Below are 17,579 nucleotides of genomic sequence, written 5' to 3' on the forward strand. Positions count from 1 at the left end.
CGAGGCCGCGAATTCGTGAAACCGGATAGCGATAAAGGCCAAATCATGGAAGCTGCCGCTTTCACGTAATCCCCGAAGGAACGACGACCTGTCGTCGCTCGACTATTCGCGATCCAAACGTCTCATGCATCAAGCTTACGCCAGCTCGTGTACAGTGGAAAGCTGTTTCGTCAACCAAGACGCTGAGCCTCTGTTAATTTCGAGATATCGCGTTTTAAGGCGAACGATACAATTCGTTCTGGGATTATGCACGAGACGATATCTGCCTCGTGGTGATTCGACGATGTTTCGGTTATAATGCTGCGTGTCCCTTGATGTGTCTGTCAGGTGGTTATGACTTTGCTGTTGTTGGTAAGACGACGATATGCTGTGATTGATAGCGACTGCAGTATGTATGGAGAAATTAGATACATCGAAGAGGTTGGTTAAAAAGTTATTTGAAATAATGATTTCTAAATATATATTTCAAATAATGTCAGTTATTATATGATATATAATGTAATTCAGGTGATGTTATGTTCTTTATTTTATCCATCAGAGAAATTTAAAGCTAAGTGTGAGAATAATAAATGGAAAACAGATTACTGCAGGAAATAATAATGATTATTTGTTAAATGAAAATTAGTTTTTGAAATAGCATTTTAAAAAGGCATTGAACGTTAATTGAAAGAAACAAATAAACCAAAAAATAATAAATTTATTTGATAGAATGAAATAAATCGTTTAATTTCAAATGTCTGTAATTAATCGTAAATGAAAATCACGCAAGTGATAATAAAATGATAGATATCCTTTGGTACTTCGTATGATCAAGAAAGTAACTGATATATAAAATGCTAACTATATTCATAAAGTTCTATTAAAACCGTACATACAGTTTAAAAATTATATCAAATATTGCGATTTAATAAAAATAAAAGATGTCCCATGATTTTTGTGCAACAATCTATACATATATCGTAAATTTTGATACTCCAATAACGATATCTTTTTCACTAGAGCTCGACATTAAAATTGATCGTCTCAAAATTTAAATCGATTCGAATGAAATCAAACTGGAGTAAAGAAAAGCGAAACAATTCGAGCGCAGCAACTGGAGGCTTCTGTGACACTAGCTGTAGATAGATTTTCAGTAAATTCCATTTTATCCAGCTAGATTTTCGACAGCAATATCTACAACAAAGCTTTATAGATTTACGAGAAGATTTAAATTCCAATGAAAACTATATTTTTATTCCGATGTTGCATATGTTTCTGTCCTCGTATACTCATCGAACAGCGATAAAGTGGAAGAACCTATTAGAACAACTGGGTTTGATTCTCTAAACCAAAGTCAGGCTGTGGGAGTTCAACTAATGTTTGTCAAATATTTGCCTGACGGGTTGTATAGTCGTTGCAATAGTTTAGCGCAAATAAATTGTAGTTTCATTAAATCCTGTACTAACTCTATCAGCCTGGGGCTCCAACGAATTTCGCCACGAGCAATTCTAGGATCGCCAAGGGATCCGAATGGCCTTGTTCCGTGACTTCGAACCTCTAGGTAAACGTGAGCTAGCTCGATGCTCGAAATAAGCCAATAAAGGCCAATAAACTCAGTTCCACTCGTTAATATTAGCTGACGCTGATTGGAACCAAATGATTCATCGTATATGTACAAGTACTTCTTTGGGAAATTTATCAGTTACGTCAACTTTTCTTAATTAATAATAGGAAAATGTGATTTTATGTATTTAGTACTGTTATTAAAATATCGATTTTATATTTAGTAAGAGAATAAATTAGTTTGTTGAAAATAAATTAAGATTGTCGGCGCTCGGCCCGCCGCAAACACCGATGACTGAAACGGTCCCCCATAGAGGTTACACGTTTTATCGCCTACAATGGAATTATTGCAGTTTGGCGAAATTGTTTTTTAAACACTCGATGGTAGTTATTTTTTGTTCGAGCAACTGGAGTGTAAGGAAAAATTTTAGCAATAATTTTTACTAATTGGCTTTTGTTAATTATTCAGTTTTATTAATCTACCCATCATCAGAAAATCAAAACATAAAAATTCGCAATAAATCTTCCATGTATTTCAGCACGATCAACGACAAACTTTTCCTAATTACCGTTACCAGACTATCTTCAAATTTGCAATGTTACGAAAAATCCTAGCAAAGTAGAATACGCAATTGTCTTACGTACAAAATCAACAAACAAAAATCATCAACAAATCAACAAACGATCGTAGATCGCAAAAATCAGCAAAAGCATTGAATCGATATGAACGACACGAGAACACACAAATCTTCGTGTCTCCACGATAGCGGTTAGTTCGTCAGCTTATCGATCGTCATTGCTGAGAAATTCTTCTCCTGACGTTTCTACAAAATAGTTAAATAAATCTCGTTCGACGTGATTCACCGTGACCACCAAGACTATTCGTTTACGCCATGCATCCGAATATTCTTTTTTCCTCCTCTCTGTCTCTCCGTTCTATTTCCTTAATCGTTCAAAAAATATCAGGAAAACTAAGTACACCGATAGATACTGGATCGTGGTGTTTATTTATTTATTCGAGTAATAGAGGAAAACAGGAATTGGAGGATTCGAGGGATCGTCTGCTTATGTTCGCGGTGGGTTTTAGGTCAGAGGGAATGGCAAGAATTCGCTCTACCTTCTCGTCGATTATCGTGCTTTCAAGCTTCATCCGGCTTTTCGTTCGACTTCGCCGATACGTTCCCCGGCGGTTATCTCGCAGTTTCGCGATAAACGCCGCGGAAAATAAATAAATGATAAGCAAACTAGAATTCACCGGTTCGTGGGAAATTCAACCACCGATTCGTTTCACTTCTGTGCCCGATAAATTGTTCACCAGCTATTATGCCAGGCATCTCCGAATTCTGACGAATTAAGACTAGATCTGTTGAATTAAAGTTTATGATTTTCTTTTTTTATTTGTATTTGTAGCCCGGTAGTTTAACGAGATTTGGTTTGAACAGAATTGATAGAGGAAATTGGTGTACATATAACATTCGTATTTATCCAGGGAATTGCTCTAGAAAGATATTTATAGAATTGATGGAGCTTATTAGTGTCCTGTGAAATATTTTTAATTGTTTATATATTTAACATTTTTATCGAAATCTTAATCTTTCATTTCTTTCCTCTTCTTTCTTCTTTATTTTTTTTTATTTCCAGCGGAGGTCATTTGCCCGAAGCATTTGTCTCGAATTTGATCAACTTGAATAACTACGCTATATCTAGTATCTTTTTTCTCCATGCGCCTAAAAATTTTCCATGGAAATGTATAATTTATATGTTACGATCTACAATTTCATTCCCGAATCTACGTTTCCCTTTATTTGTATCATTCTGCTGTAAAATAAAAGTGTATATTGTAATATAGAATAACGATATTCGATGAAATAAAACTGTTTATCACCGCATCGATACGATGGTAGAACGCAACCGAAGGTATACTCACAGACCTTTCACCGGAACCGCGCTAACAAAAATGTCGCATCGTGGGAAACAAAAATGCTTGCTGTGGTATCAGCATTTCCCGTGAAACAAAGATCATCGATCATCGATGGTGCAGAAATGTCTCAACAATAAAGTGAAAACGGTTTTAACAAATTCATCTTGTGCATTTTATAAACTGAACCAATTAAATAATACTACATTCGACTATATTCGTAAATTTCACCGAATAATTATCATTAAAAAGCACTCTACTCAATTACACTATCTCATTATCCAGTATCATTACATTATCCAATTTTTACTAACCTCTAATAATTTTCACGAAACTCTCAACGATTTAATACACATCGTCACATTTTATTCTGTTATCTTCATCAAGGGGTTAAAGTTAAAATAAAAAATTCGATAAAAACACCCGCAAACCCTCATGATGTAACCTTCAATGAAACATCGCGCAATTCTAAAGCGAGTGAAATTTCAAATTTCCAGAGGATGTGGGACGCGCTCATTTGGAAAATCGTTTTTAACGATCATTTCACAGCACGGCAGGGCACGTTAGAACAAAGTTAAACGTCGAGCGCATATAATTGCGTTAGCATGGTGAAACTCTAATTGCACGATGGTCTCGCGTTGAATTGAATTGTGTCACCCGCTGCAGTTGAGCGATACTGTGGAGTAATGGTTCTAAGATCAAAGTGTTGTAACCCGGACGAACCCTAGTGGCCTGGTGAACGGAATTTGCAATTCGCAGACGCGTGTGTTGGTGCAAAATCACGCGGCACCATACCGCAAACTAGAGCGGCAACACGGGTTCCCTGTTCTGATGAGTTGTCTTCTAAATCTGCCTGTGTGCCGATCAACGGCTTCTTAACGCTTCGCTTATTCGCGAAATTGAAGCAATTTTGGTGAGCAATGGACAATTATGACGTTAACATAATTTTATCGAAGATTATCTTTAATTTTATATCTTTATTATAACAGTCCCTAGATATTAAACGAGGACCATATGCAGAAATTTCAATTTCCTAATTGCAACATGTCAGAACACATACTTATTGAGATATGTATAATTTTGTGTGCTAGACTAGATTGGCCACGTAGTAGTGACACACGTATGTGAATATGAGTGTGTGGAAGTATGTGTGTGCGCGGCGTCTCGAAAAACAGACAATGTAACTGTTCCGTTGGCAGTGTGGTATGAAAGATGGTGAGACAAAGAGAGTGCTGAGACGCGTGCAAATGTATATCAATGAGGATCCTGGGAATCGCTTATTAAATAAATCTAAAACTATTTTAATATGAATTCTAAGTGTAACCTTAGCGTTCTTTTACTTTTATTTCGGCAATTAAGATCCGCAATTCTCAACAATACTATATTAGACAAATGGCAAATTATCTTTTGTTATTACTGTATTATTATTTCTAGATATGTAGATATTTCTACAGATATAATTATGATTAGACACATAGACGACAGATTATGTAATAATTATACGTAGAAATTATTATTTAGTTAATTCATTACTTAATCATATAGAAGAATATCCTTTAAAATGCTATGAAAATCTTTTAGTCAAATATAAAGTACTGACCAAATGTGCCTTTCATATGGCAAATATAATCCTTTCTTATCTAAAAATCGTTATAGACTGCCACGATTTTGTTACAATAGATTGGTCTACTTGCAGAAGTAAGAATGATTGATTTTTTCCGTCGTTTAAATTCTGTATAGTAGAATAGCACCGCATGCTACAGTATCCGTTCCAGTATTCTGAACTTCGAGCCCCTTTTCAACCCTACCGAAAGGTCCAGTTGGATAATTAAATGTGCTCCCCTGTGAAATCCCCAGGCGATCGATTTCTCGAGTGTCACACGCTGATGAATTCTCGCTCAAGTCGAGCACTGGCTCTCGTCCAAGAGCCCTATGCACTCTCGATGTCAACGAACTTCTGCACGAGATACTTTCGACCCCGTATTCGATCATACGTATATAGTATCAAATAGTGAAAAGCACAAGGCAGAACGCGAACCATGCTTGTAAAAACAGTGGCGACGAAAGGTATCTGTACAAACCTTTATTTTTCAGTGAAACATTTTTTAATTAAGTTTTACATATTATTTCCATAATAACAAATTTTTGCAATTTTCGCAAAAATTGTAAAATTTTTGAAAGTACTACCAAATAATATGAAATTTATTACAGTTGGATTTAATTAACCAGTATGTACAGTAGCGGACAATGCAAAATTGAGATATAAATGGTAGGAAGAATAGCATAATTTTACAAAACAGAATAATATTTGACAAGAGCGGCGAATAAATGTAATATATATTTCGAAATAAATAAATCAGCAACATGATGAAAGATAGCTGATACAGCAGTTGCTAATACATGCATATACACAAACAAGTTCTTTCAAATAGCAACTGTGCAATTTTAAACTTTGCTAAACTTGAACTCCTTAAACTCGAGCAACTTTAGACTTTCTTTTTCCTATTGTACTATAAGTACAATACTAAATGCAATAATATACGTAGATGTATATAATATACGTAGAGATACAAATATTTTTTGTAGCCGCCATATATTAGACGTACGCTTGTATTCAAATTGAAAAATATCACTCACCGAGTTGACATCGATCTCCACCTCTGCCAAGGGGGCATTGACACCGTTGCCTGAACGATCCTTGCTTCCGTCTCGGTGCCACGTCGTTTCCTTCGAGATCCATGGCCATCGAGGCATCGTCGTCTACGTCGTCTGCGTCATCGTCGTCGATTAGGTCGACGTCGTCCCCGTGGTTCTGCTCGATATAGCAGTTTCCGGCTGGGCCACAATCTAGTGAACATGCTGGTTCCGTGCTCACTATACTCTCCATCGTGGATGGTAGCTTCTGTTCCAAATTCGGACCCTGAATAGACAATGAATTGTTCCTCGATAAATTAACATGCATCTATATTTGATTTAGATTTGTAAGAAATTATTTTATTCGTTTTCTTTTCTCGGGTGGAATAGCTTTGCGAGACATTGATGAAATATCGGTATTTTTATCGATTAACCTAAATGGAAGCGGAGAGAAAGATAATAGCTTTTGCTTTTAATGTAGATTTCCATTAGACTAAGTAAAAAAAAGAATTGTCTGGTATTATCCTATTTATATTTGAAAAAAAGTAAAGAAAGGAGTCGTTTTCTAAATGTTAACTTTACAGCAATGTAGGAAAGAAGGTGATTTTTCTATGATTTCCAATGTAACTTTGGAAATACATATGTAGAGAAGTGGCTTGTTTTCCTCGTTTCAGTAATAGATTTGAAGGAAAATGGAGAATTATTAAAACGAGTGAATAAATAGATAAATTTTCGAAGTAAGTAATATGGTGATTTTATATAAATAAATAAGGGCAGAGATATAACGAAGAAAATTATCCTTCGCGTATTAATGTACACTATAGGATTGGAAAGAAGTAAAGGCAAACATAATCTTTTGGTGTTAACATAGCTTTGAATATAAGTAAAGGTTCTTCTTTGCTCGTTCTTTTGATGCTAACGTAGATTTGAAAGGAAGTGGAGGAAGAGAGTTGTTTCTTTAGTGTTAGCGTAGATTTGGAGGGAAACAGAAATGATTCGAGATGGCACAAACGAAACGGAGATGGTGCACGGAGAACCTGTTGCACGCGTCGCGACATTTTTAGCCGGAAGACCTGGTGAACGAGGCCGGAGGAAGTCCGGGTTGTGTGGAAACGAGCGGGGCTTTTTAAAACAGCCGTGTTTCCACTCTTCTTTCTCTGTTTTTCATAGGGAAATGAGATTAGGCGCGGATAAGAAGTGTAGTTTTCAGAGACTTTGAAATTTTATTGAGGATTAATTGAAATGAGGGAAGGAAAGCCTCATGAAACGCGTTTTAGCTCTCTCTACCTTTCGAAAAGTCGTGTTATATTTTAACTTCCTATTTCTCTTTAAATTTCCCTATCCACAATTAATGTATTATGATTAACATTGCTATCGACTGTTTGCGATGCACAGAAAAGTAAAGCTTATGGAATGTCTTACTCTGCTTTAACGATGTATTATCTAGCTTAAAATAAATAAAACTTCCAAATGGCAATCGCGGACGATAAATAATTAATAAGTTCATAACTTCATTCAAATACACCTTATAGTTTTTGACGTTTCAGGTGCCGAAATTGAAAATAATTCATCGGGCGTTCCAATTTCGCGAGCGAGGAAACCAAATCTGTCGATTCGACTAACCATACGTAACTGATATGTTTGGCGTAATGTCAATATTCCAGTAGAGAAGTTTTCCTGGTATATAACTTTATATCTGTTTGGAACCCGAGTATATTCGTCTTATTAAGCTTCTATTAACTATACAAAATAATGGAATGTAAGAATACTGTCCTCAAATTCATCAAACATCTGATGTGAACAAGTCTGCATATATACAATGGTTATAGAAAGCATTCATACACGTCCTTATTTTCCAACGAAGCATTTTTCTATCTCGTTCTACGTTTGATTTTGAGAGTATTAGACTTTTGTAGTCATACGAAAGTATAGTACTACATAATACCGTAGGATCTTTACTACAATTAGTTTGTTAACAATTAATAGATTAAACAGATGTTGGTTAAACAGAAAACGATAGTTATTTAACATGAACTAATCACAATAACGTATTATAATTAAAACAACTAGATAGTTAATTTGCTACTTTCGTCACCACGGATCCAACGCTCTCTCGACTACGCTAGCAATACTCCCGCGACAACGCAATTCGCACTCTCTGACTTCTCAACTCACACTGACTGGTTAATTCGTCTTTGTCCCTTATCAACCCCTTGTCTTTTGTCTTAGCCCCACCACGCACATGTTCTTAGATATTTCTTAGACCTTTCGTCCACGATACTACAATACGAAATTCAATATATCTGAATGTAATTAATTATCATGCAAATGCTACAATAAATAATATAAATACTGTAATTAATATATATATAAATTATGTAAATATAATAATAAATGATGTATCAATGCTTGTTACGGCCAGTGTATATCGAATATTACAATTAAAATTTCCATGACGAGTAACAACCAGTGGATAGGGTTTTTAGTAACCCAAAGGTTCAAGTGGATCGCAGAAAAACCAACGAGAATGGATACATACGGATTCATTTCGCTATTATAGAGCTGAACTCCGGACTGCAGCTATATATGTACATCCAGCGAATAGCTGCACCAATTTTCCAATTACCCTGATTACTTTTGAACCGCGCGATATTCTACGTTTACGTTTTAGAGTTAATAATAAAATAATAAAGATAGAAAGAAAAAAATAAAAAATACGAAAAAAGAGGGAAACACGCGGAATGAATACGACGAACCGACGAGGAATGATAATAAACAACGAATCGCAAAATTGCGTTCGAACGCTTCCGGACAAATCCCGCTCGGATAACTGCGCATCGACGGTTGTTAGATCGATCATTCAGAGTTACAAGGAACGAGATCGCAGCAGAATAAAAAAAAAATAAAAACAAAAAAAGAGGATAAAACAGGATTTGTCATTTCGAGGCGGAAACAATTTTTTCTATCTCGAGACTTATGATTCGTAACGCAAAATTCAAAAAATAGAAATTTTATTCGCAAAACTCTATTTGTATAGGGATGTTTGAAAAGTTTGTAGTGAGGGGGAAATATTCGAAGATATTACATGTTTATAAAAAAGTCTTTCTTTCTTCCTGTAAAACGATACACTTTCTATTGATCAATGCCACAGATTTTTTCTTTAATCGCTACGTTTGATGTAAAACTTAAAGCAGCAATTCTTAGGAAGTTTTATGCAAAAATGCGTAATAAACGTACGGAATATAATAAAATACATCGACTGATCAAAAATACCACTTTAACATTTGGAATAACACAATATTTTTAAAAATATATAAAACATGGTTAAATACCATACTGAACTTTTGTGAATATTCTGTGATAGTTAACTGATGAAATCAGGTAGTAAAGCAGATTCTAATTCGATAATGTTAATCTGGCCACAGATAACGTTTTGAATCGGATAAGGGATGTTTTTATTAACTTAACAAATAATATAATATCAATATTATCACTTATTAATTAATCGATTTATATCAATCAGTTTGTTGCATAAGCTAATTTATGAATTTCCGAAACAATTTCAAGCTTCATTGTGTTGTATCGTATTATACGCCTCTGAGAAAAGTTTATCGCTAACCTGAGACGTGGCTCGTAGCTCGACTCGATCGAGAGCAGCGCCAGTTTCCTCGCTGATTTTCGTGGAATTTGTAGTTGAATTTTCTGGCGGCGGGTCCAGGTGTATCGTGAATGATGCGCCACGCATGTAAAGGATATCCTCGACAGCATCTTCATCGTCGTCTGTGTCCTTGGTTAATTCGTCGTTCTCGACGTCTTCGACTAATTCACCCAGTTCGCCTGTCGACGGAGACGTCGAATTCAACTCTGGAACGAAATAAATTTCTAAAGAAGACTGTTCTGTCAAACGTAATTTTCTATAAGAAACAATTAATACAATACGTTATACACTGAATGATTTAAGACTGAAAAATTGAAAGATCTCTTAAAATTTCCACCTCGCTATTGCTAACTTCAACTTACGAGGGCCAGATTGAAAAGTTTCCAGAATGACAATGACAATAACAAATATTCCTTTCAAATAGTTGAATTAAATGTCTATAACAATTTCTTTTATATACATCGTAAACAATTGTAAAATAATTCCTTACTCTGTCAATTTTTCTTTGGATCTGTGGCGCATTCAGCAGTCTATAAAGGTCAAGAATCTCAACGAACGAGAAACTAAATCGTTAGTAAGGCTGAAGAGAAAGAAGAAAAAACTCGCAAGATATTTTGAGACTTGGTCTTTCTCAGGCAAAGAAGCAAATATTTCATTACTTCAATGGTAAATTAACTGTTGTTGATATTAAAGGTTGATTTATACTCTTCTTGATTCGTAAACAACCCTCAACAAACCAATTCGTTCGTAACTTCGACGCTGCGTCGGTGCAAAATGCAAAGTGGCGAACTTCCGGCTTCGACAGCTCACAAGTTCGCGAGCCGACTTCGAATCGCTGTAAACGTTGAATCTTAGCATGTTTGGATGATCAAGTTTTCGTTAATTGCCACGAAACGAGATAGGAAAACTCGCGTAAAACAGGATCCGATTCTCATCGAGATACTCATTATAGAAATATAAAAATTTTAACGAATTGGCGACGAAATAAAGTTTCTTCGACGTGGGATGATTAACGTTAATATTCTGCCTTTAATATATACAAACTATTTATTAGCACAGATTATTATAATATTATTATATTATATTATATTATATATTATATTGTATTGTATTGTATTGTATTGTATTGTATTGTATTGTATTGTATTATATTGTATTGCATTATATTGTATTGTATTGTATTGTATTGTATTGTATTGTATTGTATTGTATTGTATTGTATTGTATTGTATTGTATTGTATTGTATTGTATTGTATTGTATTGTATTGTATTGTATTGTATTGTATTGTATTGTATTGTATTGTATTATATTGTATTGTATTGTATTGTATTGTATTATATTGTATTGTATTGTATTGTATTGTATTGTATTGTATTGTATTGTATTATATTGTATTGTATTATATTGTATTGTATTATATTGTATTGTATTATATTGTATTGTATTATATTGTATTGTATTATATTGTATTGTATTATATTGTATTGTATTATATTGTATTGTATTATATTGTATTGTATTATATTATATTGTATTATATTATATTATATTATATTATATTATATTATATTATATTATATTATATTATATTATATTATATTATATTATATTATATTATATTATATTATATTATATTATATTATATTATATTATATTATATTATATTATATTATATTATATTATATTATATTATATTATATTATATTGTATTGTATTGTATTGTATTGTATTGTATCATATTGTATTATTACCATTATCAGAATGATGTATTTTAAAATAAGAAAAATCATGGAATATTTAAAAAACATTGAATTTCTGCAAAAATAGCGGATCGATCATTTGTTGAATCTATTATCATCTCAGATGTACCTATTATTTTATCGAAGGAATGACTACTAGATAATTCGTGTATTCATCTTTCGAATTTTTACAACATTCATTCATTTGCACGCACAATTGGAACGATAAATGAATAACAAATGATACAAAATTAGTTGAAAGATTCAATTGAAATTCTAAATAGAGGGAAAATCATTTTCGGAAGCCAACGAAAGCTAATCTAATTAAAAATATCTGGAAAGTTCCTCGCCCTCGAAATTATCACGGGACATGTTAATTCGATATTCAATCAGCCCCTTGTCTCGAAGCAATGATTAAACCGTAGCTTAAATTCAGAATGTCCTCGGCCGGCCGTCCTCGAGAATAGGAATTAAAACGACGAGTCGCCATCTTCACCGCAAAATTATTTCACTGAAACCGAACGTTGCAACCGACGACACAGGGCTTATTAAATTTTCAGTGGTCGGATTAACGTCGTGTCTTCCCCTGTTCCGTTCCTTCGAACAAGATCGTATAGCCGTCTATATTGTGCATGATAAATCGAAGGAAAACCAGCTGCCTTGTTTGAAGAGCAAGGAAATGGTTCAAGGACTATCCTGGCCACCGTTTTCAGTGGCCTCGAAGCAGCGGCAATTAAGCACTAATTGCTACAATCGTCCTGCTTCAACATCTCGAAAAGAAGCAATCTAAGGGCCACTCTCGACTGCGTCGAAATCGCGGACTATCGTCGATTGGCTCGCGATCGAACCGAGTCGAGTGGTTTGATATAGTATAGTAGAATAGGATAGGAAAGGAATCTAGAGAATTGAAGAAACAGTACATTAATTTCAACTGTATCTTGAAACAATTGAAACTTTCTCTTGGTTGTACATACAAATTCACGATAGATTTTAAGAGGATCGTATTAGTGGCGCGAGTTATTAGAAAATAAGAAAATCTAATCTGATATTTGTCTTGACATTGCCTACAGTACTTGACAGAAAGAATCGTATCGAGCTATTTTAAAGAAGCAAAATGTAAAAGTGTGGTTTAAAACAAAAGAAAATGGTATGGACTATTTATTAAAAAGTAAGGAAAATTAATCCGATTTTGCTGATGAATTTCTCTCGACGTTATCTGCGATATCGTATAGGAAGAATTGTATGGTGCTATTTTAACAAAACAAGAATGGCTCTGATTTTTTATTAAATAAGAATTTGTTGACAATTTTTCGTCAGAACAGGTTTTTGTCGGGTTATTGAAAGTGTATGAACATCATGTAAATTGTTCTCAATTGCGGTGATATGTTAGTGTTTTTCTTTTTTGGACGGAGTTTAAATTTTCTTTCTTTCTGTTTCAAAAAGAAACTATTCAAGAATTTTCATTTTTCCGCATCAGTATTCAGTTAATAATTATAATTTCATTGAATATATATTCGTGAAAATATTAAAATACTCTCGACTATGATATTATGAATAATAAAAAGCAGATATCGATCCGAAACTAAATCTAGATTCGACCCACTTCTTTCAACACTTAAAAAAGATAGGTTGTGTATTGATTAACCTGAAACGATTTTTAGGTTTTGGATTTTTATATTAGATAGCAAGATACACCAGTATATTTGAAGTTCCAGATAAATAACCCAAATGAATAATGTAAAAGAAGTATTATAAAATAGAACCTATGAAAATACAAATGTCAATGTGTTTCTAAAAAAACTTCTCGTCGTTTCCATGTCTAAAGTCAATCCTATATTTTGTGACACCGTGTTTAGATTCCTCATACTTCAAAGTTCCAAACGAAATAATAATTTCAGAGTTTTCAATAAGTTCTGAATAAGTTCTTTCGTTTATTTTGGTTTTTGTAGGTGTTCCAATATTTATGAGAGCGATTATACGAAAGAGTCATAAAAGTAAAAATAAAAATTCCAAGTATATCTAGAAACCAATTTCCTCTGCCTGAGATCTCTCAAAACCATAAATCCAGACTTGTAACATTCCATCCGTATGCCGCAGGAATTTTTAAAACGTGCAGTACTTGATCTTTCAATCAGAGGCACTGACCTCTTTTCCTTTTCCTTTTCCTTTTCCGTGAGCCGTAGAATTTTAGTGATTAATATATGTGTGCGACGAGTCGAGAACAGTTGAAAATCACTGATCCAGTCCTTGGAAATTGCAACTTGAATTACATTCCCGTCCATACGTTATCTAACACTTGCCTTTGGACAAAATAATTGCTAAAACGTATACGCGTATCTTTCGCAATATGTAATTTCAACATTTAAAGTAAATGCTAATTGATACTTTATTAATCCACGTAGATAATACTTTATAACATAATATAGGTTATTTTATAGTATGAAGTCTTGCGTATTGCAATTCCACTCGATATAATAAAACCCCACAAATCCAAAACTTATATGAGCTTTTTGGGCAACAAATAATTCGTATGTATTCGAGTTCGTATAATAGGAGTGCACTGATTCGTGATTGATTTAGTAGTTCACGTTTAAAAGATCGGCTTCAACACGGAAGAATTCATTAATCGGATGCTTGAATAAATAGAATTTATATAAATGGAGTTTTACTTATAGACGAACGAAATCAATCTAGAAAGTCGTATTCACATTCTAAAAAACCATTTTGTTCAAAAAATAAATAAGTGTCGGTTGATTTATTAATCCCGGGCGGAAGCGTACCTACTAATGCAATTTGAAGATCCACGTCCACAAGTGCTTCACGATTAGTTTACCAATTCAAAACAGCCAAATACCAATGGCAAACCGTTCCCATCAAACGACTGAAACCATCTCGAATTCGATCTTGATTCGCTCCATAGCGTGGATGAAATGAATTCCAGGGTGCATTCGCAGCCAGCTAGAAAATGACGGACCGTGATTTCTCGATATTTAATGAAAGCCACGGTTTTAATTTCAATAAATAAAGCGAAAATCACGGGCGGAGCAGCGGCGTAGTGCCCGTTGAATTAATGAGAACGCATCGACACGTTAATTAAAACAAATTGTCATTTTTCAATTTGCAACGGCCGCGTTTATTCCGATAGGAACGAATTTATTTGTTCTATTATTGTCTCTCGGTTTGCTCGATGACCATTTGACGAATAAAAAGGAGAAAGAAGGATAAAAGAACTAAAAAGAGAAAATCATCAAAAAAGAAAATCAAAGATACGTCGACGAATCGAGTGTGAAACTTTTATCGTCACGTGCTTTTAATCTATTTGCTGGTGAACGAGAATCGTTTTCACCAGTGCGTTCGATGACTGCACGTGTACTACCCTTTATTGCTGTAATGAAGGGTTCTTCGTAATAATTTCGCGCTCGCAACTTTGCATTGTATAATTGGCAACAGTGAATTATTTTTTTACGATCATTAGACTATGGATGTTTGCGCAAGTACATGCTTTAATGAGTACAATTAAAGAAACAGAAGAATCTAAGCAGAGGTTTGTTTCATCCTATAAATATTATAACTTATACTATACTTTGGATATCTTATATAATTTTTAGTAGCGCGTGCATTCTGCGCATTTTTGTATCTCTAAATCTCTTATAAAAGCATAAACATTCAACGACAAAGATTCAAATTTTATATCTTAAATATCATCATATGGAAGAAAATTTAAACGCAACATAAAATTTGTGAATATTATATTCACTATTTGAACTTTAGAACATTCGCGGGGAGACGTGATCTCGAAGAAGCGCGCCGCCAACGGAAGCCGTAAATTTTTGTTACGATTTGACTAATCGACGCCACGAATCGTTCGATTCCTTATTTCTTTGGGATAATAAGGGTGGTTGATTGAATATAACGCTGCTATTAACAGGTTATTATATATTTGAATGATCCAACAACTTCAATGTAATACAAGATTGCGTATGTGCAGTGACAACTACGAACGAGTACGACCTGAGACTCCTTTCGTGTTGACGATGGTGATGATGTATCTTCTGTCGAATGACTGTCTTCGACTTATAGATTCTGACTGAGTTCTGACTCCTGCTGTTCCTCGCACTGTCCTCTGACTCGAGTTGATAGACTCACTGATGAGCTTTAACTGTTACTTGAATGTTACTGTGGAACAAGTCTTAGAGCGCAAGTAGAAGAAGTTGAATTGACCCTCCTGATGTCGTAGAAGAAGTGAAGTTCGTTCTTATGTGATTACAGAGGAAAGCTCGGTAAGGGTGTGCCCTTTGAACGAAGAAGGTGGATTCGTTGCTCACACTTTTCATCAGGAAAGTGAGGGTAACTATCCGCGATGCCGATTGGTTATGACCAACGTTAGGAATGAAGATAGAAGAAGAAGGCTCCTACCAACGTGGCTCATGGGCGACATTGTTTATGGGAAAAATCAGCTTTTCCGTTAGATAATTATTCGTTTTTCCCATTAGGTAACTACCTGTTTCTCCGTAATTTATAAGAACGTGCAATAGACCTAAGGACTGTTTTAAGTACCAGCTATAAACCGAAAATACTTGCAGGATTAAAGGTTCCTGCAAGCTAATAAGATTCGGTTTATGGTGGGGCCTTAGGTTTATTCAGGGTCTGTCTAATGGTGCTTGAGCCTTGACGGTCAGACAATGAAGGACGTCGCACGTAACACTATTCGCTTTTTCAACTTATTCAGTGCTGTAGATTATTGATATCATCAGGTCTGTATTCATAAATGTGCAAGCGCAATAATACACTTATACAATCGTGCATACTTGCAATGAATGTCAGAACGATGAGTATCTCTTTAAATATTCCCCTTTTGGATCAATTTTACGTCGTGGAACCGGCTGGAAAAATTTTAACGAAGCGCGCGATGAAATTAGTTGCTCGAAAGTTCGTCTCGTGTAAGGAGTAAGACTAACAAGCGTCTCATTTCAATCTGCTCGTCCTATTTACGCGAACGTTCGATTCTGAATTCGTTCGATTTTCTTACAAAGAAACGAACGAAGATTTCAGTGAATGACGCGAATGATCTGGACGGAATTAACACGTTCACTACAGATCCGATTTTCATCTCCTACGATGCTATATGTGTACACAAAAAAAACAAAAAGTCATTGCACAATACCTGTCGTTATATCGTAAAACTTTAAATACGCGTTTAGTATGTACCAATTATTATGAAATACTATTTCCGAATTTCGGGATTCTTAATTTACGCGCCACATTTATGATACTGTATATGAACTATAACTCGTAGATATGTATGTCGGGTTCACATTATGATTACGGTCAGGGGCGTGTAACGAATCTTCATTTGGTTTAGATATTGTTGTTATGCAATAGAGAAAATATTTACTAGTACAAATATGATTATTAGTACAAGTGTGGATACTGCAGAATTGACAAGTAACCGCGGTGATTAGACACTAATGACAATGGTCTTAGGGTCGAAAACGAATCCGCGGTCAACGGGATAACAAATGTACTTTCCTCCAAAGTCTAAGTTGAACTCGATTTACTTGTCTACGATGCAAGTATTACTAAACTAGGTCTTTGTTAAAACGTAAAATATTCACCGAGCGTAAAGACGCTATGTAACTCGCTAACGAGACCTCACGAGAGAATGACTTTCCGTCGCGATGATGCTGTAGAGGAAAACTATGATGGGGTGTGTCTAAGGACACGAGATCATCGGATTCGTAGAGAGATGCCTTCGTTCGGAAAGTGAGGGAAATTGACGTTGTTGTTAATTGGTCAACTTCCAAGTTGGTGGTTAGAGAAGGATGCTAGCCGCCCTTGAGGGAGAAAGTTGCTAGCTGGAAGCGTTGTTCGTGAGAAAAATAGATTTCCCCTATTTTTTCCCGTAGTTGGGACAAAGACTGTTTGTCTGTTTGAAGGACTTTAGTTAACTAAATCTTAAGATTTGTAACAGGTCCTCAGGTTAGCTGAACATGTACTGTGGAGATACGTCGACATCTAGTAATCATCTTACCCGAAGAATAGGGTCTGCGTGTGGCGAGCCACGGGGTAGAAACCGTTGGAATGCT

General features: G+C 34.9%; 1 protein-coding gene across 7 annotated transcripts in view; it reads right to left on the reverse strand.

Annotated features, from left to right (window-relative positions):
* The window catches only part of LOC126872193 (pikachurin-like), a 263,775-nt gene that overhangs the window by 136,926 nt on the left and 109,270 nt on the right, over positions 1–17,579 (reverse strand). For all 7 annotated transcript variants that reach the window (XM_050631848.1, XM_050631847.1, XM_050631842.1 and 4 more), the window contains 2 exons: positions 9,714–9,958; positions 6,098–6,380 (listed from right to left, as the gene is read on the reverse strand). In XM_050631848.1, coding sequence (XP_050487805.1) covers positions 6,098–6,380; positions 9,714–9,958 — 528 coding nt within the window. The remainder of the gene's footprint in view (positions 1–6,097; positions 6,381–9,713; positions 9,959–17,579) is intronic.

This window comes from Bombus huntii, chromosome 12 (assembly GCF_024542735.1).
Source record: "Bombus huntii isolate Logan2020A chromosome 12, iyBomHunt1.1, whole genome shotgun sequence".
Classification (NCBI taxonomy): Eukaryota; Metazoa; Arthropoda; class Insecta; order Hymenoptera; family Apidae; genus Bombus; species Bombus huntii.